This window comes from Trachurus japonicus, chromosome 16, assembly GCF_045865225.1.
Source record: "Trachurus japonicus isolate A0001 chromosome 16, Traja_1.0".
In the NCBI taxonomy this organism is placed as follows: Eukaryota; Metazoa; Chordata; class Actinopteri; order Carangiformes; family Carangidae; genus Trachurus; species Trachurus japonicus.
Genome location: NC_140922.1, coordinates 21,648,456 through 21,672,776, shown reverse-complemented (window position 1 = coordinate 21,672,776; position 24,321 = coordinate 21,648,456). Strand labels below are relative to the sequence as shown.

Sequence of the window (24,321 nt, the reverse complement as noted above, 5' to 3'; positions counted from 1 at the left end):
CTGTGCATTTAAGGACATCAAGCTCAAAAAGATCCAGACAAAGAAGAAAAAGAAGCGCCGAAGTGCAGACATATAGGCTACCTGACAGCAAAAGGCAGAGCTTAACTCTGACAGTGCATTTGTAGAGATGACCCAGACCCCTACTGACCCAGACGGCACAATTTCCTTTATGTTTCTTTTGTCCATCCTGTCATGTTCATGTTTTTTTTAAATTAACAAATTGTTTACAAAAGTTGGCAAAAGTTAACCCTTTGTGTGATTTCTTCATAAACAAATTTATGGGGGGCAGGGGTGGGGTATAGTCACATATGTCGTATGGTGATACTGACCCTTGAGCAACACCTCTGCTTACAATGCATGTTTCTCCACACATACTTTATGCCATTTTATCCATGCAATACCTCCCTGCACAGCTGAGGTACTGTCGTCCACCACAAGAGGTCACTGATGTACAACTCTTGAGAATTTGACTGAAGTCTGCATTTGTTGTGTTCTGTGCATGAGTTCAGATATGGGATTATCACCAGAGATGATGAGAAATTCAATTTGATTTTGATTTTGAAAGTTAATTTTCAACATGAAACAACACAACAACAAGTAAAAAAGCCACTACAGACAATGACAAAGACCAGTGGGCCAACAAAAACAAAACACAGTCAGAAAGGACGAAATAATGAACTAAATAAAGAAATGAATCATTAGATAGATAAATAAATCCGATCAACATACATTTGAAAAAGTCATAATAAAAAAGAAATTAAAAAAAGAATCATCAGTAATATCCTCCTGTTGTCACACCCCTATTTCCCCTTTGTATCTTGTGAAAACATGAACTTTCTCTTTTGTTCTGTTTTTCTTTAAATATAACAAAAATGACAAAAGAAGACAGAGACAAAGGTGGTTGTCTTCATAACAGTAGAAACAGGAACAACCACACTGAACCATTGTGTGGCCTAAAGCAGGACACATTTTAAAAATATCACTAATTGATAATAGTACAGACATTTTGTCTGTACTCAGTTTTATTTACTCATTTATTTATTTATTTATTCATTGTTTTTTCTCTAATAGCCACAGTTACCATGGCATTTAAATATTGAAACATATTATCACTCCTGGACATTCAGGTATTTTAAAAATTAGACTAGACTGTGACACACATATTTGGACTAGTGTTGCATTAGGTGTAAAAGGTTTAGCTAAAAAAAAAAAACAGTGAAAAAGTTTAACATGTTTGTGATCTGACTTTGTCCTTTCCTGTGTGTGGGCTGATCTTTGTGATGGTTTGGACTTTTACATTTCAAGCAAATGTGAACTGTGGGCTAAAGATAACGATCTAACATTAAGGATGTGCAGGAAATGACACTTCTGCATTTCTGTCTCTGTGTTTCACTGTGTTATATGGGGGACTACTGACTTAACAACAGTTAGTCATCGCTGTGCATTTGAAGGCATTGTACTCAAAGAGATCTAGGCAAAGAAGAAAAGTCCTGAGGTCCACACACTGATTTACCTGACAGGAAAAGGCAGAGCTGAACTTTCACCATGACAGGTGAGTGCACATAGATATTGTAGAATATATTGGTTCAAGATTTTATAAACTTGTTGAAATAAATACATGTAATAGTGTGTGATGGTGAACACTTAGCTGTAACATTGGTGTCCATTAAGTTAGATTAGAAAATATCTCAGTGTAGTGTACGATTATTTATTTTGTATTTACGTTTTAAATCTTAAGATTATTTTACTTTTACTGTGACGATTTTTTTTCAAGTATACTACTGGGAAAACACAGATATCATCTGTCACAATATGTCTTGTCTGTCAGAATCTTTAAAAATAGTTCACTTTATAAGCTACAAAATAATCTGTATTACCTCCAGTTATTTTGAATTTTAGTCGGAAGCAGCATAATAGGCTTTATGCACAGCTCCACTACTTCCTGAACTTAAGCCAGCTCCTTTGTTTCCTGTCTTACATTATTGGACAAACTGATTAATCCAGGTGTGTCTGACCTCACAGCAATGGTCAGACATACTTGGACTTTGTCCAATAATGTAAAACAAGAAACAAAGGAGCTGGCTTAAATTCAGGAAGTAGTGGAGCTGTGCATAAAGCCTATTGCCATGCCAAATATATATATAAAAAAACATATATGTGTAACTTATATTTTATGTCAAGAAATATAAAATCATATTAGTATCAGACAAAGAAAAATAGAAACACTCGCTGAAAGTTGAAATTAATAGTTGGCTGCAGCAAGCCGACTTGCTGGACCATGGACAATCTACGGTAATAAGAGCCTGCATGACAACAGAGTTTGCATTTGTGATTTCAAGTACTATTTTCTTTCATCCAGCGTTTACACTATTTTATTTCCCCTGTGCACTACATGGGCTTGACTCAGAAAGCCATTACCTGCAAATACCTGGTGGCACAGCAGGGGGCACAATAACCCGTATCACTTGAATGCATGATAGCACAATAGGCCCAAAGATGATGCCACTATCCGTTTTTCTTGCAGGCCATCTCCATGGTTTTACTTCTAGTTTCCCACATCTTAAGATGTCTGCCTTTGCACTGATGCAGTTGTGTAGGCTAAAAGACTATTGTCAAGGGAGTTTGTGTTGGTGCTCATAGAAATCACATTAAATAATAAAAGAACCACAGTGAATAATCACTGTCAACAGCTTCTACTGGAACAACTCTCAATGAAAATTTCTAAGATGATGAGTCCAAATGCACATGAATTACACCTAAATTATGGTCACATGTCGTAGCCGTTTTATAAACTTGTTGAAATAAATACGTACATAGTGTGTGATGGCGAACATGCTGTAACATTTGTCATTTGTCTGCCTGCAGATCATGGAAACTACACCACCTTGGCGTATGATTACTCAGACTACTACGACACGGACCTCCCCTCTCCTTGCGACGACGTGGACCTCCAGAATTTCAACCAAGTGTTGCCCATCCTCTATAGCCTGGTCTTCATCTTCGGCCTTATAGGTAGGTGTCTGCAAGAAAGCTGAATCTACTGTAGGTTCAAATGGACTTGGTTGTAGATCCTTGAAGACTTCATCCAGGATGCTTCTCAACTGCTGAGGAATCTACAACTAAGTCCAGTTTACATAGAGTCACCTTTCTCTGAGGACCATGAGCTTGATCACAGACAGTGTCATTTAATTAGACAGATCTAATTGTCTTTTCCTCTCCAAAGGCAATGGGCTTGTGGTGTGCGTCCTGGTCAAACACCGCAAACAGACCAACTTGACCGACATCTGCCTCCTCAACCTGGCTGTGTCCGACCTCCTCTTCGTGTTTGCGTTGCCTTTCTTCGCCCACTACGCCGCAGTCGGGCAGCGGTGGGCTTTCGGAGTCTTCATGTGCCGCTTCGTGTCTGGCTGCCACCACGTAGGCTTCTTCAGCAGCATCTTCTTCATGATCGCCATGACGGTGGACCGCTACATGGCCATTGTGCACACACACACAGCAGCACGATACCGCACCACACAGGCCGCTCTCACTCTGAGCGTGTTGGTGTGGCTGCTGAGCGTGTTCATCTCCCTGCCTTTCATGATCTTCTTTCAGGTTACGCCTGTTGATCAGGGTAACGGACCAGTGTGTGGTTATGACCGGCATAGTGACGCCTGGAGAAAATATGACGTGTTCACTATGAGCATACTTGGTCTCATGATCCCCTTGTTAGTGATGATGGGATGCTACTCCAGGATCATCTGTGTGCTGACGAACATGAGGAACAAGAAGTACCAGTGCGTCGTCAGGCTGATCATCTGCATAGTGGCTGCCTTTTTCTTGTTCTGGACTCCATATAACATTACAGTTTTCATACAGTTCCTGCTGTCTGAGGGCATACTGAAGGGTGACTGCGGATTACGCGCAAATCTGCACTTGTCACTAGTACTGACTGAGACCATTGCTTACTCTCACTGCTGCCTGAACCCCATTATGTACGCCTTTGTTGGACAGAAGTTTATGAAACGGGCCAGGAAGATGCTGGGGAAGTGGCTGTCTTGTATTCCCATCCCCCTCAACAGAGATTTCTCTGACTTCTCGTTCAGGAGAAGCTCAGTGAAGTCCCAGTCCTCTGAAGCCACCTCTGTTGTCCTGTAGGAGGTGGAGCAGACGGAGGACATAAGCCCCCGCTATTTTTGCCCTCTTGTGTGATACGTATCACGTTATACTTGACCGTCTTTGACAATCAGCATTGTCTGATCTTTTCAGTCTGTACCTGTACATATTTTTTTAATCTTTTTTTTTTATTATTTTGTTTGCACTATTGACTCTTTCTTTTTTTTTGCACTGTACAGTTTCGTTTTTACCACAAAGTGTCAAATGTGTGGACCCACTAGTTTCAACTCAGGTGTAATCCAGTCTGCGTAAAAGTGATGAAATCCCCCTCCTTCTCCTGATCTGATCTGAGCTGCTCTTCAGACTGTAGCCTACCTCTTGACAGAAGCTATGGAGGCCTTGTGTGTAACCAGTTTGTGTGTGTGCCTGATGTGTCTGGAACATTTAAGCTCTTTCCTCTGTCACACTGTTTTTTAAAAGTTCGGTTAGTTGGTAAAAAATAATAAAAAAAATAAAAAAAACAGTATATATATGCAATATACAGTATATAAGAGAGAATTTTACTTACTGTGAATACATGATCCTTATGTTTTGTTTTAAACTGTTTTTCTATAAATATAATAAAAATTACAAAAGAAGACAGAGAAAAGGGTGGTTGTCTTCATGACAGTAGAAATAAGAACAAACACACTGAACCATTGTGTGGCCTAAAGCAGGACATTGGCTGAAATATCACTAATTCATAGTACAGACTTTTTGTTGTAATACAGTTTTATTTTATCATTATTATTTATTTATTTTTGTGACACATATTTGGACTAGTGTTGCATGAGGTGTAAAAGGTCTAGCTAAAAACTGGGAAAGTTGGGGCGTTGATTGGCTCAGTTGGTAGAGCAGGCGCCCCATATACAGAGGCTATAGTCCTCGCTGCAGCTGGCCCGGTATTGAATCCGGACTTGGACCCTTTGCTGCATGGGCCTCTCCCTGCCTCCCCATTCCCTGTCTCTCTTAACTACACTATCAATTAAAGGCAAAAAGCCCCAAAAATATACTTAAAAAAAAAAAAACACGTTTGTGATGTGTGGGCTTCTCTTTGTGATGGTTTGGCAGCCTACATTTCAAGCAAATGTGAACTGTGGGCTAAAGATAAAGATCTTACATGAGGGATGTACAGGAAATGACGCTTCTGCACTTCTGTCTCTGTGTTATTTGGGGGACTGCTGAGTTAACGACAGTAGTCATTGCTGTGCATTTGAGGACATCGTGCTCAAGATACAGACGAAGAAAAAGAAGCCCTGAGATCAAGACACTGATTACCTACCAAGGAAAAGGCCGAGCTGAACTCTCACCATGACAGGTGAGTGCATTTGTACAGATTTGATAATATTGTTGTTCAAAGTTTTATAAACAAATAAATACATCTGAAAGTGTGTGATGGCGAACATGCTGTAACATTTGTGTCTCTTTAAATTAAATTAAAAAATACCTCAGTGTAGAGTATGATATAATTTCTTTTGTATTTCTGTCTTAAATTTTCAGAGTATTTTACTTTTAGCTACTGTAAAAATGAAAAAGAAATTAGGAAATCACTGATATTGTCAATGTCAATGTCATATTGTCTTTCAGAATCTTTAAAAATAGTTCATACTATATTTACTCACGTAAGCTACAAATTTATCTCTATTACCTCCTGTTAGATTGAGTTTTAGTCTGAATGAGCACCATGTCAAAGATTTTAACAACAAATGTGTAACTTATATTTTATATATCATGACAAACACAACTGAAATCATAATAGTATCCAACAGGCCAAAAGCAGAATACAGCAGAACTCAGAAATGCATTACCTGTGGCACAGCAGGGGGCGCAATAACCCTCTGTATCACTTGAATGAGTGATTACCCACAACAGGCCTTAAAGCAGAAGTAAGTGATATATTTGTGTTAATATAAGTCTTAAATAGTTATATCTTCCGACAGCAATCACTTACATAGAGTGTTTGGACTGAAACACGGGTCTCTCAGTCCCTCTGCTCTGCTCTGAGCCGAAGAGAAAACATTTATCGTATCCTACAGTTTTTATCCAATGGGGAGAGAGAACGGCATGCAGGGCTGTGTGTGCAGCCAAGGAACGCCGTGAATGTGGCGATGTAGGGACGAGGACTGTTATGGTGCGTTCAATGAAACTCATATTTTTCCGACCGTGAAGTGGTACCAGTTCGATCTGGTACGAGTTCACCGGTCGGAAGTTACGAGTGGCCGTTATAGTGACTTTCACCGGTAAAACAGGTCGGAAAAACACGAGTGGGTTGCCTGAAACGCTACAAAGTCGTAAGTTGTGACTTGAAGCTGTAATTTACGATTTCAAAAGCCTGCCTGGAACGCAGCATTAGCGAAAACGACCGGACCACTTACTTCTGCTTTAAGATGATCCCACTCTCGGAAGCATCAGTTTGCAGCGAAGCAAAACCATTTAGTTTGCATATACAAACTGGTTTTGCTTGCAGGCCATCTCCATGGTTTTACTTCTGTTTCCCACATCTTAAGATTTCTGCCTTTGCACTGATGCAGTGGTGTATAAGAGTATTGTCAAGTGAATTTTGTTTGTGGTGGTGCTCATAGAAATTACATGATAATGGTTAAAAAAAAAAAAAACCCACAGTGAGTAATCACAGACCACACAGTCAACAGCTTCTACTGAATGAACTCTCAATGAAAATTAAAGGTGCTGAGTTATCTTCTACAGAAGTGCATGGCATTCACTGGATAAAAAAGAATTAGACACCTTATCTCGTAATTAGAGAAAAGATCTTAATTACAAGATCCTGATGTTGTAATTACAAGATAAGTGGTCTATTTTTTTTTCATCCAGTGAATGCAATGCGCCTCCGTAATATTCTGTCCTAACGCACATTAATTACACCTAAATTTAGGTCACATGTTGCAGCCTTTACCTTGACATTAAAAAAAAAAAAAAACTAAACGTCTGCCTGCAGGTAATGGAACCAACACCACCCCGGGGTATGATTACTCAGACTACTACAACTACAACACGGACTTCTCTCCTTGCAACAATGTGGACCTCCAGAATTTCAACCACATGTTTCTACCCACCCTTTATAGCCTGGTCTTCATCTTCGGCCTTATAGGTAGGTGGACTGTGAAAAAATTTAATCTAGGTTCAAATGGACTTCGTTGTAGATCCTTGAAGACCTTTCACCTCTCATCCAGGATGCAACAGTTGGCAGAGATTCAGCTTTCTCTGAGGACCATGACCTGCTTGATCACAGACTACATGTTAAAGGAGACTGGGGACAGTCGGAACGCTTATTACTTTTTTCTCAGTTACTCAGAGTCTATTTGGACTACACTCACCAGACCTTTACATATTAAACTTACACATGTTTGCTAAATAGGCAAGATGGTTACATATGACACATCAATCACAATGTCTGTTTGAATGGAAGAATTCAGACATTGTTAACTGACCAAACCTGGGAATAGTTGCAACACAGATCAGGGACAGTTGCAACATATTAAACACACAAATTTCACTCATTCACTCACTTTTGCTTTTGGTCTCAATAAGCATATTGCTAAAATATGCATTGTTTTACAATAATACTATAGTATTATGTATTTATTTGGTAATATTTATCAAATAACAGTTGGAGGTTTGTTTGCAGTGTTTGGGTCAATGTGCAGATGTTACTGGTGGTATTAAAACTCAATAGCTCAGTGTGAGACCAATGGAACAATTTTGCAATACAAAATACTTTAATTAAACATGTATTCTACTATTAGATGCTTTATTCACTATATGACATCAAATAAATTGAACTTTTTTGGCTCATAGAACAATAATAGTTCATTTTTTAAACAAGTTATTTTTGGGATTAATTTTGTTTATCTTTAGCATTAGTCTCTCATGGTCTAATTGGCTGTTCTGTTCATCATGAGAAGTAACATAGATAAATTGTGCCTATTGTGAGCTAAAATGTTTTTATGTTTACTTATGCACTTGCATATTTAAAATCAATTCTTGAAACTCAAAAACAAAACTGTTGTGTGGTCTGTTTTGATATGGCTGCTTAGCATGGGGACAGTTGCAAGAAGTTGTTGCAACTGTCCCCCACCCTATCAGTCATGTGCCAGCTAGACGCTGACACATGCTAACCATATAATTTAATAGTCAACAAAACACTGATTGAAACTTGGTAAGTTAGGATTCACTAATGCAAAAGGTCAGGACAGTATGACAAAAAAAAACTCGTGAAAAAAAGCTACTTTCATACCTCTAAAACAACTTTGTCTCAGTAAAAGCAGAAGCAGATGCTCAATATGTCTTCTCGTTTCTTGGTGGGCAGAGGTTAGGCTATGTGCAGTGTGAGTGGCATCACTCTAGCATGTTAAGACTTGTTGCAACTGTCCCCAGTCTCCCCTAATTTTAATTAGACAGATCTAATTGTTTTTTTTTTCCTCTCCAAAGGCAATGGGCTTGTGGTGTGCGTCCTGGTCAAACACCGCAAACAGACCAACTTGACCGACATCTGCCTCCTCAACCTGGCTGTGTCCGACCTCCTCTTCGTGATTGCGTTGCCTTTCTTCGCCCACTACGCCGCAGTCGGGCAGCGGTGGGCTTTCGGAGTCTTCATGTGCTGCTTCGTGTCTGGCTGCCACCACGTAGGCTTCTTCAGCAGCATCTTCTTCATGATCATCATGACGGTGGACCGCTACGTGGCCATTGTGCACACTCGCACAGTGGCACGGTACCGCACCACACAGGTCGCTCTCACTCTGAGCGTGTTGGTGTGGTTGCTGAGCGTGTTCATCTCCCTGCCTTTCATGATCTTCTTTCAGGTTACACCTGTAGATGGCGGTAACGGACCAGTGTGTGGTTTTAAAACGGATAGTGACACCTGGAGAAAGTATGACGTGTTCACTATGAGCATACTTGGTCTCATGATCCCAATGTTAGTGATGATGGGATGCTACTCCAGGATCATCTGTGTGCTGGCGAACAAAAAGAAGTACCACTGCGTCGTCAGGCTGATCATCTGCATAGTGGCTGCCTTTTTCTTGTTCTGGGCTCCATATAACATTACAGTTTTCATACAGTTCCTGCTGTCTGAGGGCATACTGAAGGGTGACTGCGGATTACGCACAAATCTGCACTTGTCACTAGTACTGACTGAGACCATTGCTTACTCTCACTGCTGCCTGAACCCCATTATATACGCCTTTGTTGGACAGAAGTTTATGAAACGGGCCAGGAAGATGCTGGGGAAGTGGCTGTCTTGTATTCCCCTCCCAGTCAACAGGGATTTCTTTGACTTTTCGTTCAGGAGAAGCTCAGTCTCATCCCAGTCCTCTGAAGCCACCTCTGTTGTCCTGTAGGAGGTGGAGCAGAAGGAGGCCATAAGCCACCGCTATTTTTGCCTTCTTGTGTGATACTTATCATGTTATAATGACAATCTTTGACAATCAGCAATGTCTGATCTTTTCAGGCTGTACCTGTACATATGTTTCTCATTTTTATTTTGTTTGCACTATTGAATCGTTTTATTTGCACTGAACAGTTTTGTTTTTTACCATAAAGTGTCAAATGTGTGGTCCCACTTAGTGTCAGTATACAGTAGCTCAGGTGTAATCCAGTCTGCTTCATTATCTCAGGTAAAAGTGATGTAATCCCCCTCCTTCTCCTGATCTGAGCTGAGCTGTTCTTCAGACTGTACCTCTTGACAGAAGCTATGGAGGCCTTGTGTGTAACCACAGAGTTTGTTTGCGTGTGCCTGATGTGTCTGGAACATTTCTGCTCTTTCCTCCGTCACACTGTTTTTTAAAAGGTCTGTGAGTCAGTACATTAAAAAAAGAAAAAAACATATGGAAATGCTGCCATGAAGATTCTCATTTTAAAGGCGATTGTTGTTTTTCTCATTCTTGACTTTCATTGTGGAAAACTTGTTCAGTCAGATGATGATGCGTTAATGCTGCAAAGGTGAAACCAGCAGTTATGTGACATCTGCTCATTCAAATGTTTGTCATGGATTTAAATCTGTTGATGTGGAGCATCAGATTTCATCAGATTTTCCATATGTTTTTTCCAGTGATATTTTATGCCTCACATTTCTATGTATATACAGCATTTTGCAAGTGTTTCCACACTGGATGATTTCTCTTTGGGCCTTAGTTCATTTTTATTGTTATTTCAGATGTTATTTGTACAAAACAGTTATTCACGGTCAACTACCGATGTATTAGTTTAAGTTTTCTGGAGTGGTTTTGTTTGGCATTTGAGATAATATTATATTAAAGTTTTACCTCCTCTCATCTCGTCTCCTGCCTTTAAAGTACCAAACTTTTCTGTGTTGGTGTATGTAGGACACTAAAGCCACAATACAACATTTCCTGCACCTATTCAAGATCAAAGTGATGTACTGGGTTCTTCAAATCCTCTGTGTAGCTGGAACTTCAGACAGGCTTGAAATCAACATAAATGTCTCACAAGTTTTCACAGCTCTACAAAAAACTTCACAACTGCACATTACAGCTTTCATGTACAGTAGGAGAGTAGTTTGCATACTCTCATACTCTTTTTGTGAACAAAAGTATGTAATTGAAACTTTCAGCTCTTTCCCTGTCACTATATCCTTGTGACAATGACATATTAAGCCTACATCAAATCAAACAAATAGTTCTTCTCACATATTTCATTGAAATATATATAGTAAAGGGTAATTAAAGATCATCATAATTAAATCTATTGATAGTTCTGTATTAGTACAATGACACAGGCAGCTTTATCTGTTGGTTAGTTGAGGAAATACTACTGCACTGATTCCATTAAAAGTGAATATGTTAAAGTTAAATTAGTCAATTCTCATGTCATAAAAGTATTGAGAAATTATAACTGAATTTTAAAAAAGAACAACCTCTATACTCCTGCTGAGATGAATGTGATCACTTCAGCAGTGACTCTGGACTGAATGAAAAACTCAAAAGAAGAGAAAACTGCCTCATTAGAATTCATTTCCCCCGTACTCTTTTCTTGCCACAAGCGATCACACAAAGTGTCAATTCTCAGAATGTGACATCGCCACCTCTGCACAGGTCTATACACGATGCGGAGGAAACAACAAAACCCAGAGTTCACCTTACCAGAAATGAGCTCTGCAGCAGGATTTGACACAAAAAGTGAGCAATGCCATTTGACAGGGTGACTGTTAAGATTGGTGCGCAACACAGGAACACGCAAATTCAGGAGCTGTGACTTTTTGGCAGACTCAGTGGTAAGCACCTTAATATTTCAGGTTAAATGTACGTTTTTTGGTTGCTCTTAATGAGACTTTCTTAATCTCTCTCACCTCCTACACTTATAAACAGTGTGCACGTGTGTGTGTACAAACATCGTCAGCCACAGGAAGTGAGGGTCGGCATGTCAGGTGTTTCTCTATGGTGATAGTGAGAGAGCAAAGGTTTGAGATGTGGTTTAAATGAGATCAAATGAACTAGATTATGGTCAGAATGGGAAGAAGCTTGTGATATTCATAGACAGAAAAACATATGATCAAGGTTACATGTGGGCTGGTGACCGGAAAAATTGTTTTTAGGGCGTGAAATAGCAACAGTTTGTTAGAGAAGCCTCTAAGACATGACTCATTAAAGGATGATCATATCTGAAACATTTAGCCTAAAGGGCAGGGAAGTCCAGTTATATCTAAATTCCCTCACATTTACAGGTGACAATCCATCATGTTGTTTCTGTACACGACATTCAGGCTGTAACAGAAGGAGTTCAGTGGTTGTGTGGATCATAATAATGAGGAGAAACACATAATCTGTTTCTGATTTCTGACAATTTATGAATAGAGGCATGTTTTTACAAACACAGAGGAAACGAGGGGAAGATCTTTTGCAAGACTGCAAGGAAACTGAATCAGAAGTCGAAGGAGGTCTTTGTTGATAAACTAAGTAAGTAGTAAATGTCTGTTATGTTGTGTATGAGACACTTTGACTTCATGTAAGAATAGAATCATTGTAAAGTCAAGTTTAAGTGAGAAATTCTATTAAGATCAAGATGTAGCTCCAACAGAAAAGCTGTCTCTTCATGGCAAAGAAAAATCTAGAAGTGTGACTGGAGTTTGTTTTTACAAGACTTGTGTTTCTTTTCTTTTGTGTTGTTTTCAGTCTTTAACATGCTGATGGATGTTGATTTGTGAAGTGTAAAGTTTGGATGGTTAAGTTTGAAGAGTTGTCATTATGTTTATACTGGATCAAAAATACCTCTTTGCTAGTACTGGGGGAACTCCACCAGACTAGACCTAGTGTCATGTCCATATGATTGTATTTGGTCAAAACCTTTGCACAATTAACAAGAAAACTTTGTACAATATTGAAAAGAGGGTCAAATTGATTGTGATTGTGTTACTTGACTCCTTTTTCTTTCTTTACATCTAGGCCTGCGATAGAAATAGGTGTTGGGTGTATTTTGTTGTTCTTGATATTTTGTACAATTATTTTAACCCTTAAATGTTCTGTCCCCTCTCTCACAGCAGTATGAACACGACCGACCTCGTGACGTATGACTACAATGACAATGACAGTGACTACAATTATACCACCTGTGAGCAGGATCAAATTTCAGACCTGCCCAGTCAATCCTTGGTCTTGTCTATTTTTTACTGCGTGCTGTTTGGTCTAGCACTGCCAGGTATGTTCAAAAAGGCTTAACACATTTTAATGCACATTTGCATTTCAGGCATTTTGTTGAAACTGACACATGCAATAGTTTTCACCAGAAATAATAGGACACCCAAAAACAATAACTAATAATTGTTTTCATAGGTAACATCACGGTTCTCTGGCTTCTCCTCCGTTACATAAAGCTGAAGACTATGACGGACGTATGCCTCCTCAACCTGGCCATGTCTGATCTCATAATGGCTATACCTCTGCCTCTCCTGGCTGGGAATTACGTAAACCTTGCATCATGCAAACTGATGACTGCAGTCTATCAGGTGAGCTGAATTTTGATTGCATTGCACTTTACAAATCAGTCATTAAAAACACCTCTTCAACATTTCAACTATGATGCCTTACATGTAGCATTCAGGGTATGGTGAGCTCTCTTGTCTTTTTCCTCTACCTCTAATATTATGTTTGTATTCAATATTGTATAATACTGTACTGTGTAGTGTGTATATTACGGTAAATACAGTATAACTTGTCTGGTTAAGTATTTGAACTGTATATAACAACATTACGTGTTTTATGTTGGCCGCATGACAAACATCACTGAGGCCAGTAAAGATATTACATCCTGCTCTAACTCTGCTTCCACCTCCGCTGCTCTCAACAGTTGGGTTTCTACAGTGGGACTTTGTTGGTGACCTTAATGAGTGTGGACCGCTACCTGGCCATCGTTCATGCTGTAGCAACCATGGGATCCAGGACGCTTCGCTATGGGGTCATAGCCACCCTCATAATCTGGCTTATAGCTGGCGTGTTGGCAACCCCTCAGGTGATATTTGCCTCCTTGGATGAAGAAGACGAGTGCCAACGCCAGTACCCAGAAGAATCGCAGCAGTTTTGGAAGATGCAGCGTAACTTCACTGAGAACACACTGGGCCTTTTTCTGTGCCTCCCCATCATGATTTTCTGCTATGTGAGAATCCTTTATGCCCTCTCCAATGCCAGGAACTCCAACAAGATGAAAGCTGTAAAGCTGATATTTACCATAGTCTGTGTGTTTGTGGTGTGCTGGGTTCCCTACAATGTGATAGTTTTCTTCCACACACTGCAGATGTTTGAAATCCTGAACAACTGCGTGGCCTTTCAAACCATCTATTCTGCCACCGGCATTGCCGAGATCATTGCCGCGTCTCACTGCTGCTTAAATCCAATCATTTATGCACTTGTGGGGGAGAAGTTTAGGAGGTCACTTAGAAAAGCACTGGGTGGATACTTCTGCTTTAGGCACCAGAGAATGCTTATCAGCCAAAGAGACACGACAGACAGAGATACTTCCAACACAGCTGTCAAATCAGATTACTAAGAACATGCCTTTTTTCTGTGTGCTGGTAGTGGATGAGTGCGTGCTTGCGATGGTGTTTTTTTTTTCTTCTTCTTATTCTGCTGAAATTCAGAGACTGCAAAGATGGGAGTGAGCGTCAGTATCATGTGGGTAGGTGGTGCCTCTAAGAACTGGTGAAGGGTTATTCCCTGTAACAAGGGAGTGATTAATTTTGAAAGTGTATAGGTTTTGATAACACATTTATTCAAATCATGTAACATGCAATGTATCTGTAACTTGTAAAGCTGTATTGTTTTTGTAGAGTAAAATAAAGACAATGAAACTTGAATGCTTTTTCTTTCTTCATTCTGTTTATAGCGAGAGGGAGAAAAAAACTTTCCGTCCTTTGAACTGTGAGTTTAAAGCAACGTTCTGGTGTGCATATGTGCAACACTGTAGTGTGCATCTCATCAAGACCACATGTCAAAAGCCTCTTGACATAGAAGTGCATCAGTACCAAAATGCATGAGGTGATTAAAACAGTTAACAGCAGTCATTCCTGGTGAGTTTTTGACAAGAAGTGTGCAGACTGAGCAGAATCCCTGTGTCATATAACAATAACATACTGACTAAGGTGAAACTCTTTGTTAATCTTGGACGACAATTTGGCTCAAAATGATGCACAAAAATGTTAAGATCTGTAAAAAGCAGTAGTCATATCTCTGTTTGGCCTTTAGATATTAGTCAGAACTTTTCCCTACTTAGAGAAAGTAATTTGCTCTTTATACACAGTGTTGTTCTGAGACTGACAATACCAGACTAGATTTCATTGATGGCTGTGTCAGCAGTATCACTTCTTCCATAACAATGCATAACTGCACAAGCCTAGCTGTGCATGCTGTCTTCTGAGTTACCCTGCATACCTGCATAAAACATGTAAGGACTTGTGGTTCAGCACACCACAGACCATGTGGGCCTGTACGTGAACACTTCTCGAATTGTCAGGAAGTAAAAAAACCATAGACCTGTCAAATGCAAAACACCGCAAGCCCCCTGTACACTTGGGTTAGGGGATGGGAGTGCTTTTGAAATGGTTTGCACACTTCCCTAAACTTGCTGTTGATTTTATGTTAACCATCATTCACTTCACCTCTATCATGCATATTCAAACTGGATGTACAGCTGATCGTTTGGTGTACAGCTGATTGTCTGATCGCATTGATCTGGCCGTCCATTCAGAGTCCACCTAAATCAACCAACTTCTAGCCAGTGCTTGCAGGTAAATTTTTTTTATCACTTATTTCACATTGTCTTTTTTTTTTTTTATGTATCATATTTGATGTGTCAAATTCCAACACAAGTATGAAGCTGCAACACATTGATTAACTGTCAGCTTTTAATAATACAATCTCATTAACATTTTAACTGTTATGTCAACTGCTATTTTTGAAAAGCAAATTCACATAATGGTCAGTGACAATGATTAGGTGCATAATTGCTCTGAGACATTTTTTTCCATGAAGTCGTAATCAGTTTTTATCACATACAATAAGAGATTAAAGACAGAGTGATTTATTAAAGATTTTTTGCTCAGACAGCTTTTTCTGTGAAAGGATCAAATGTTCTGGTGGCAAGAAACTGATCTCTAAAAATTATCTTGAAACTTATTTGAAAAGACAACAAAATCATGTAGGCTACTCATGTTTGATTCATGATTATTTTAAATACTAAATGGCATTTAGCTGTAATCTATGTTTTAATTTCTTATTTTTTCATGAAAGCCCCTCTAGAGACGGGTGTAAATGGCATAAACAGTGTGATACTTGCATTGGACAGCTCTTGAGTGTCATGTCTATGTCTATTGTTTCTGTTTCTATCAAAAGAACCATGAAAATGTAAATAAATGTTATCTGTTACATGTTTGAAAATTGTTAAGGAACAAGTAAAAGACCTCTGTAAAGTTTCTAGTATCTGGACATTTTAATATATTTGGATTATACTGTATTTCTCACAGGTTCAAGTCCTCCATCTGTGTCTTACTATGGGTCACTGCACAATTTTTATTTTTATTTTTTTTTATCAAAATCTGGTTTGTAGAAATATATAAAACATCAAACAGTGAACAAGTCTGTCTGTCTTTTACAACATTAATGTCATGAGACAGCTTCCCTGTTCTTGACTTGCAGACTAAAACAAAAAGTAAAAAATAATGCTTACAGCTGTGGGAAAAGCATACATCACATTTCCTCATAGCCTGGCATTGCACTCTTTATCCAGAGTCATCGGCTGACTACACACTCTTCCAACACTGACATGCACTCTAAAGCATGTTGAGTTTTTTCCAGTCTCAGTTCAGCACAATTTTTGGTAGAAAAACAGAAACAGAAAAAAAAAATCTGGACAGGCCTTATTACGTTAAAGGCTTTGTTTAATAGCTATCACCTACTCAAGGTGGCAAAGAGGTGTCATGTCCTTATATGTATCTTGTAATAATTATTTTAGTTGAAAGAAATGTTTAGTTCAGAGAAACATTTTGTATTTATTGTATTGGCTACATATAAGGCTGCTAACAGTGACAAAATGTAGGAAAAATATGTTATTAATTCCCATACTTATCTATATCTCCACTAGACAACCTTAAGTGCCAAAATTCAAACCTTTTCCTTTTGTTTTCATCCCAAACAGAGGAAATATTACTTTTACTTCTTTTTGACTTCACAAGAAAAGTTCTCGTAAAGATGATGAAGATAGATGTTTGATGAAGATAGACATTTGATAACTTTTTTGAGAGAGCGCATACCTCAACCACAACCAATGTCAAATAACATGCATCAGCTTTTAGAGACACAAAAATGTTCAAATACATTGCGGATGATCAGAATCTGGTCTGACGCGTCCACCGCTCTCCATCCTTCCAGCAGGTTTGATTTGATTCAGCACACTCTAATCCCGCTGAGAAATAAATTGTGCAGTTTCAATGGTTTGTAAGTGCAACAACATAACTGCATGTGCACAAACACTGGTTATGCAATTATAAAACAATATGTGCAGGGTAATCCTGGCTCTGTAGGCACAGAGGTGATGGCATTTCTGCGTAAAGCCCTTTGAGACAAACTGTTCGAAAGATATCCAACTAATAAACTTGCCTTGCCATACAGTATACTCAACATCACAGAGGCAAAGTCTGTATAACAATGTTGAGCCTCTCGCCGTAATGAAGAATTGTTGCTTCTTTAAACTCTTAATTATAATTAAGAGTGATTATACTGAATCTATACAGACTATACTAACACCTCAATTTGACTCATCACTCATCATTTTCATAAAAAGCCTAAAGCCTCAAAAACCTCATCAGTATTACCTTATTGGACACACTATAACCACTCGACTGAGTGGTTATAGTGTGTCCCATATTGGTAGTCTATACCTCTAAGCATCTGATCACTGGTTTGACTGCCGACCTAGATGATCTCTGCATGTCATTCCCCTAGTATCTCATCCTACTTTACTGTCTGTCTTCACGCTCCTGTCCAAAAAAGCAGAAAAAAAAGTCCCCCAAAAAATAACAAGCAGGGAGGAACATTGTTTGAATTGGACCACCATGTTGTGCACAGCTGTTCTTCATCTCAGCAAGTAGGTCAGAAAATCATGTTTTTTTTCATGTATTTTGCAGACAGCTGATCACAGCCACAGTCATGTCTACTGACGAGAATCAATCTACCACCGATGTATCAGGGTAAGAGCTGACACATTTACTTCCTTTGTTGATTATGACACTCCACCACACTGTTATGTCTGTGATGGCTCGCTGTCAGTTTCCTGCTCACTTTCACCTTTTGTTTTCCTTTACGCCTAGCATACCTAAAACTTTTGTCTGCAGCTGGTCAAGCTTTTCAGTCCAGAGTTTCATCATCATCATCTGCTTTTACTATTGCTGTTTTATATCTGTTTGTCAGTGCGGCTTATTATAGTGCTTCCCATAGGTAGTTGGATAATATGTCTTTGTCTTATTTGTCTTTATTCCCTTGCTATTTGGTGTTTATTAGCCTATTGCATTTGTGAAAACTGCTCCATGTAACTGCTTAGCCTAACCGACAAAGGGCGATTCTTAATACAGATGCAATGAGTGCAATCACGAAAGATTTCCCAACACACACTCAGATTAGACATTGTTAGCTGGATGTTTGTCAGCTGCTGCTGTCTTTAAACAGCTTGAATATTACTGTATCCACATTTACTTAGGATCTTGGGATATGGGAGGAACAGGAGTGTAGATAAATAAAATAGCGTTTTGTTTTGCATTTCAACGGCATAAACACGTGTTTCACTAATTGTACAGGATGGTGTTTATGTCAGCAAGTGGACAGAGTATCATTCACAAACACTGCTCAGAAGTCACTTAATTTGCAATGGCATTTAGACACATTGAATGTTCAGGAACATGAGACAAATAATTCGCTTATAGGTTTTCCATACTACTGTACACTGCATAGAGGAAATTGTTTTTGCACATGAAGATACAATCATCTAAAACCATTATTTTTCCCTGTGTGTTCTTGTTTTTCTCCCCAGCCTTACATCAACAGTCCCGTATGATTACTCTGACTATTATAACTCGGGGATCGATGATTATGGGATATGTAGGTATGAGCGTTATGGGGCCAAATTTCTTCCCACCATATACACCATTTTCTTCCTGCTGGGCCTCCTTGGTAACGCCCTGGTCATCTGGGTCATTGCCTGTGGTGCACGACTGCGCAGTATGACTGACGTGTGCCTTCTCAACCTGGCCATCGCCGACCTTCTCTTGGTGTGTTCCCTTCCCTTCCAAGCCCACCAAGCCTGGGACCAGTGGGTGTTTGGAGATGTGATGTGCAAGGTCGTCCTGGGCATTTATCATATTTCCTTTTACTGTGGGATCTACTTCGTCAGTCTAATGAGCATCGACCGATACCTGGCCATAGTTCATGCTGTTTACGCAATGAGAGCACGAACACGGTCTTTTGGATTGATTGCAGCTTCTATCACGTGGGTGGCTGGATTTTTTTCTTCTTTCCCTGACCTGATCTTTCTCAAACAGCAAACTGGAGCTAACTTTACTTACTCTTGTTACACTGGATATCCCAACTCTAAGGAGTGGGACGACGTCAACGGCCAATCCAACCGCCACTTCTGGGTGATTTTTAGCCTTTTTAAAATGAACATTTTGGGTCTGTTTGTGCCGATTATCATCATGTGTTTCTGCTACTCACAGATTATCTGGCGCCTGCTGTACAGCCAGTCATCCAAGAAACAGGCCATCCGTTTAGTTGTCGTGGTTGTAGCTGTTTTCTTTTTCTGCTGGGTCCCCTACAATGTTGCATCGTTATTCAAAGCACTGGAGCTGCTGGGTGTCTATACAGAATGTGAAAGCAGCAAAGCCATCAAACTGACTGTAGAAGTCACCCAGGTCATTGCCTTCTCGCACAGCTGCCTCAACCCCATCCTGTATGTGTTTGTTGGGGAGAAGTTCAGGAGGCACCTGCTGAGGTTGATAAACAGGACTCCCTGCAGACTGTGCCAGGTGGTCAAGGCCTGCATACCTCAGGACAGGATACCTGGGTCAGTCTACTCACAAACCACCAGCGTAGATGAGAGGAGCGCTGCTGTGTGAAATGGGTGTGGTATGTGTTATGTGTTTTCCTGTCACATCTATCTTCATCATCCTTACAATAAGAATTATTCTTGTGAATTCAAAAAGAAGTAAAGTAATATTTCCTCTTTGTAGGTTATTTAGGATAAAAACTGGAAAAGGTTTGAATTTCGGCACTTCAGGTTCTCTAGTGGAGATATAGACAAGTATGGGAATGAAGAACGTATTTTTCGTACATTTTGTCACTGTTACAAGCCTTAATGTGTAGCCAATACAACAAATACAAAATGTTTCAACTAAAATGTACATCACAAGATACTACATGAGGGCATGACACCTCTTTGCCACCTTGAGCAGGTGATTCTCTGTAGCTATTAAACAAATCTTCTGAGGAAATAGCATAATAGAGCCTGTACAGATTTTCTTTTTCTTTTTCTGTTTTTTTTTCTCACCAAAAATTGTTATTTAGATAACAAACATTGCCGAGACTTAGGTTAATTAATTGGGAATTAAGCTGGTCAGTGATTGATCTTTACAAATAAAGGAAAGAGCATGTGACCATGTATCAGTTTAACTGTGCATTCACACCAAAAGCTTCCAAAACGTCAAAAACACCTGAGGATGCGCTACAGACAAGACAGCTTCCAAAGAGAAGAGACGCATGGTGTCATGATGATGTAAATACATGATGTTTTTTTCTATGATACATAAGTTTAGTAGACCATATGAATGTATAATGGACTTACACTGTATGGTTTAGATATTTGACAATCTTTGTTGGAAAGAGGAAACAGATTGGATCTGCACCTGCAAGTTTAACTCACATATCCTTTGGAATTAAATGAGGGGAGCCCAGAGTCTAACTAGATACTACTAGATACTTACCGTTACCTTGCATTAAATTGTGGGAAATGAAATAATGAAACTTCTATGACAGGATGACCACTCTGACAAATGCTTTTGTTTTTGAGTAACTACTGCAGAGCAAAAGGTCTCTGATGCATCTTGCAGTGTCAGTTTTGCAGGTTTTACAGCACGGCTGCTGCAGGTTTGCACCCCAACCTACAGAAAAACCACGACCTGAAAGGGGAAGTGTGTAACCAAGCTGTCAGCTTAACCTTTGCAGTTGTTACTCCACTATAAGGTGATAAGCGTGCTCATGTTTGTCACACTTAATGAGGATATTGAAGAAATAAATATAACACCTCTTACTTATTAAGTTGGTTGACTCAAGAAAGAGTGGTTACATAAAAGAGAGGGTAATTTAGACGCATTTGGAGCCAAGTGGGTCAATGTCCATATGAACCAAATTTTACACTACTCCTGCTGTAACCTCCATCATTAACACCTTTATCTATATAACCACATCTTTGCAATCCAGGCTTCCTGTCACGAAACCATAACACCAAACTGAGATACAGTAAAAACATCTAGATCATCAGGGGTTGTATTCAGCTAAACCCATTTAGAAGGGCACGAGCTAGTCAAGCAGCGTGATGCATACACCTATCGTACAAACCACAACATCCGCATCACTGCTCCTGCATTTCCTGTCTGTAGCGTGATGTTATCACAAGACTCTATACATCTGTTTTTACTCACTGACAAGTACTGACCTTGGCTGATGAAATGACCATGCTGTATGAAATCATTAGGGTGGAGCTTTAACAACACATGACTGCGATGTGGTTTGCAGTCTCAGAAATAAACTGCAAGAGACAAGAAGTGAAAATTGTCTGAACCAAGACCCTGTTTGGTCTGCAGAGCAACTGACTGTACTGAAAGTACCCCAGTTTATATAGACACTGGATGAGTAAACTCCCCTGCAAGACCCTCCCTCCCATCCTGTTTGACTCTTTCTAGCAACAAAGATTTCCAAAGCACTTAGAGGAACAACTGTTGCTTAACACTTTTTGACAGTGTTTAGTCATTGTGTTTATTTCCCTAGAGGACTGACTCCAGAGTAACAGTGAAACAAAAGTTGTCCACTTAAAGTAGAGTGACACCTAAATGCTGGGGCAGGCAGAGACGCAACACATGTTTTTTATGACTGAAATGATATTTTCATCTGTAATATTTGCTGAATTACATCCTATAGAATTTCCACTGTTATCAATGGTACCATGATCTGTCTCACAAGTCTTCATTTTGTAAAATGTTTTTGTTGTACTAGGAATATAAGCATATTTTGAGTAGTTCTTGATATTTCATGTTGTTAACCCTGCTGAATGTATAAACACAAGCAGCATTTTTTGTAATTTTGATGTCATGTTAAATAGCCTATATATGTATCATATTTTGCTTTTTCAATAAAACTATGTTATGGAAATACACCAAAGATGCAGTCAAGTCTTGTTGTGTGTTATTTGTGTTTATCTGTATACTGCTGCGTTTTGTTTTCTCACTTTCACCCCTTTGGAATTTTATCATCTTGTTTTTCTTGGCACAGCCTTCGGCCAGAGAGGAGCACTGATTGCAGTAGTCTCACTCATGTGGATTCTTGTGCCCTGTCCAATTTATGTATTTGTGCTCATTATCGTCAGATATCAAAAGATCAAGTGAGACAGACCATGGACCTGATGTGACCTCAAAACATGCACAATTAGTGCTGTGTATGGTGCTTGTTATGAGAAGAAAGAAAAAGTGTTATGTAAAGTTGAAATAGTCCTACATTGCAGAAGACGTTGCTAGTTTCCTCCCATGAGCTATTTACACAGCAGCTGACAGTAACTTGCACTGAAGAAGTGGTGTGAAGCAGTGAAGTGGGACTGGCCCTGCTGCTAAGACTGAAAACATGTTTCAGGAGCAGTGCTGTGGAGAAACTAGTTACACATAACAGGATTACAAAAGTAACTTATATTTAAAAAAAATATGTGATTGTGAGTGTGTTGCAGACACTGTGAAAAAAAGTAACTTACTGTTACTTTGCATCTTGGAACTTGGCATCTTGTGGGACACAAGGGCACCTTCTGTTGGCAGATAGGGGGACAATTGTGAGATCATAACATAACATAATTCAACAGAAGTTAAATTTAGAAGTTCTGTCTTGAGCGCTTCCTCATCACATTTGTGGTTGCAAAATGTAATTTGAATCCAGTCTTGTTTACATCCATGGTTACTAGAATGCAGTCTACTTCTTCTTTCGGGTCTGTGCTGGTGGTCTGCTGCATAGTGGCTGCCACCTGCTGAGCAGTGGAGTAATGTGACAAATCTGTCAGCTCTGTGCGATTTTTTTTTTTTTTTTTTTACAAATATGTTCATTGCAGATTTAAATTTAGTGCCTCTTTTAAATGGAAAACCAGCTCTGGAGATGTTACCATCTGTCTTTCAGTTTATATACTGTCAAATAAATAATAAATTAGGCTCTTATAGGAGCAGAATCTTGTTTCATTAATGATTCTGACAAACATTATCCCAAGTTGATCAACTCTGCCCCCCCCCCCCCCCCCCACACACACACACACACACAGTCATAGCAGTGGTTGTGTGGTGATTGGTTTGAGTTGAGGTCATGATTCTTAACAGTGTAAATACTTAATGTATAATGAGCTGTGTGGGAAATCTTCAACCGTATGTTGGTGACACTACATGAAAAAATAGCTGAGTTAGCATCATCAGTCATTAAGATCCATTCATCAGGACACTGGTTGCAGTTATCCTTTCCATGTGATCTACTGAATTAAAGACAGGAGAAACAGTCATTAGTAGATTCATTAGTAGTCGTGAGTAAATCTTGATAGATAGGATGCAAGAGAAACAACATTTGAATATTTCATCTGAACTTGTAAATGTGTATTATAAAATATTAAGGTCCCCAATTATATCTCCTACAACAGAGTGTGCTGCTCTGTCTCATTTCATTGCACCCGGGGCAGGAGGTGTTGTCTGTGAAAGCCACAAACCAGTGGAGTGTAGAACCTAACAAAAGAAGTCACACTTCTTATTACAGTTTTACTCCACCCTGTAACCACTTCTGTCGGCTAACTGTGGTAGAAACACATTATACTGTAACACATATACAATATTGCACGTCATAAATAAATGAATAACCTACCATAATATAAAACAGTGGGGAAAGTAAAAGCATGGAACCTATAGGTCCTAGGTTTTAAGGTTTCTCAGATGAAATTAGACACAAAAACTTGCACATCTGATTAGCAAACATAAAGAAAAAAAAAACTGAAGAGTCGGCAAAGAAAATAGTTTGTGCATCTGGCGAGAGCAGGGTGTAACCGAGCTGGTGGGGGGCCTGTTTCTGATTCTGACTATTGTTACTTGATTTGAATGCTAGAGAATCACTGTGCACTGCATAGTTAATTGGCATTATGCACTGACCATTCGACCCCAGAGCACCCCATATTACATATTTTGTGACACCTTTTTTTCTTGTGCAATGAACCCTGAGAGACTGGGTCTTGTGCTGTTAATCTCATCTCACTGGTGGCTATTTTAATTGAACATGTAGGCTGCACTAGTCAGAACTGTTAAGTACATCATCAGAGCTATAGTGCCATCTAGTGGCACAGTGGATGTACTACACTCTGATAATGCAGTAAGTCAGTCACGCCACCTTTCTCAGAAGT

The 24,321-nt window shown here is 39.3% G+C and overlaps 4 protein-coding genes across 5 annotated transcripts; all 4 read left to right on the top strand.

The window, feature by feature from the left end:
- LOC146972380 (C-C chemokine receptor type 8-like) lies at positions 1-4,140 on the top strand. Of its 2 annotated transcripts, XM_085803354.1 has the most exons (4): positions 1-62; positions 1,496-1,552; positions 2,866-3,012; positions 3,224-4,140. In XM_085803354.1, the coding sequence occupies exons 2-4, from the start codon at positions 1,546-1,548 to the stop codon at positions 4,135-4,137; spliced, it is 1,068 nt and encodes a 355-aa protein (XP_085659480.1). In that variant the 5' UTR covers positions 1-62; positions 1,496-1,545; the 3' UTR covers positions 4,138-4,140. The 2 variants fall into 2 exon arrangements, with proteins under 2 accessions (XP_085659480.1, XP_085659481.1); XM_085803355.1 differs by lacking the exon at positions 1-62 and having other exon boundaries at positions 1,387-1,552.
- Positions 4,141-5,445: 1,305 nt separating this feature from the next.
- Positions 5,446-9,552, top strand: LOC146972379 (C-C chemokine receptor type 5-like). Its single transcript, XM_085802577.1, has 3 exons — positions 5,446-5,452; positions 7,091-7,243; positions 8,584-9,552. The coding sequence occupies exons 1-3, from the start codon at positions 5,446-5,448 to the stop codon at positions 9,489-9,491; spliced, it is 1,068 nt and encodes a 355-aa protein (XP_085658703.1). The 3' UTR covers positions 9,492-9,552.
- A 1,612-nt stretch (positions 9,553-11,164) lies between these two features.
- On the top strand, positions 11,165-14,449 carry LOC146972378 (CX3C chemokine receptor 1). Its single transcript, XM_085803353.1, has 5 exons — positions 11,165-11,383; positions 11,986-12,065; positions 12,647-12,804; positions 12,939-13,111; positions 13,453-14,449. The coding sequence occupies exons 3-5, from the start codon at positions 12,651-12,653 to the stop codon at positions 14,146-14,148; spliced, it is 1,023 nt and encodes a 340-aa protein (XP_085659479.1). The 5' UTR covers positions 11,165-11,383; positions 11,986-12,065; positions 12,647-12,650; the 3' UTR covers positions 14,149-14,449.
- A 787-nt stretch (positions 14,450-15,236) lies between these two features.
- LOC146972377 (C-C chemokine receptor type 5-like) lies at positions 15,237-22,027 on the top strand. Its single transcript, XM_085802520.1, has 3 exons — positions 15,237-15,385; positions 17,784-17,842; positions 18,679-22,027. The coding sequence occupies exons 2-3, from the start codon at positions 17,802-17,804 to the stop codon at positions 19,757-19,759; spliced, it is 1,122 nt and encodes a 373-aa protein (XP_085658646.1). The 5' UTR covers positions 15,237-15,385; positions 17,784-17,801; the 3' UTR covers positions 19,760-22,027.
- Positions 22,028-24,321: the final 2,294 nt, after the last annotated feature.

What these genes read in the sequence shown, in the direction of transcription:
- LOC146972378 (XM_085803353.1), top strand. Translation starts at nt 12,651, where the DNA reads ATGAACACGACCGACCTCGTGACGTATGACTACAATGACAATGACAGT. An exon ending in GTTTGGTCTAGCACTGCCAG is followed by an intron (nt 12,805 to 12,938) that starts GTATGTTCAAAA and finishes TTGTTTTCATAG; the next exon opens with GTAACATCACGGTTCTCTGG. An exon ending in TGATGACTGCAGTCTATCAG is followed by an intron (nt 13,112 to 13,452) that starts GTGAGCTGAATT and finishes TGCTCTCAACAG; the next exon opens with TTGGGTTTCTACAGTGGGAC.
- LOC146972380 (XM_085803354.1), top strand. An exon ending in CTTCATCTTCGGCCTTATAG is followed by an intron (nt 3,013 to 3,223) that starts GTAGGTGTCTGC and finishes TCCTCTCCAAAG; the next exon opens with GCAATGGGCTTGTGGTGTGC.
- LOC146972379 (XM_085802577.1), top strand. An exon ending in CTTCATCTTCGGCCTTATAG is followed by an intron (nt 7,244 to 8,583) that starts GTAGGTGGACTG and finishes TCCTCTCCAAAG; the next exon opens with GCAATGGGCTTGTGGTGTGC.
- LOC146972377 (XM_085802520.1), top strand. Translation starts at nt 17,802, where the DNA reads ATGTCTACTGACGAGAATCAATCTACCACCGATGTATCAGG. An exon ending in TCTACCACCGATGTATCAGG is followed by an intron (nt 17,843 to 18,678) that starts GTAAGAGCTGAC and finishes TTTTCTCCCCAG; the next exon opens with CCTTACATCAACAGTCCCGT.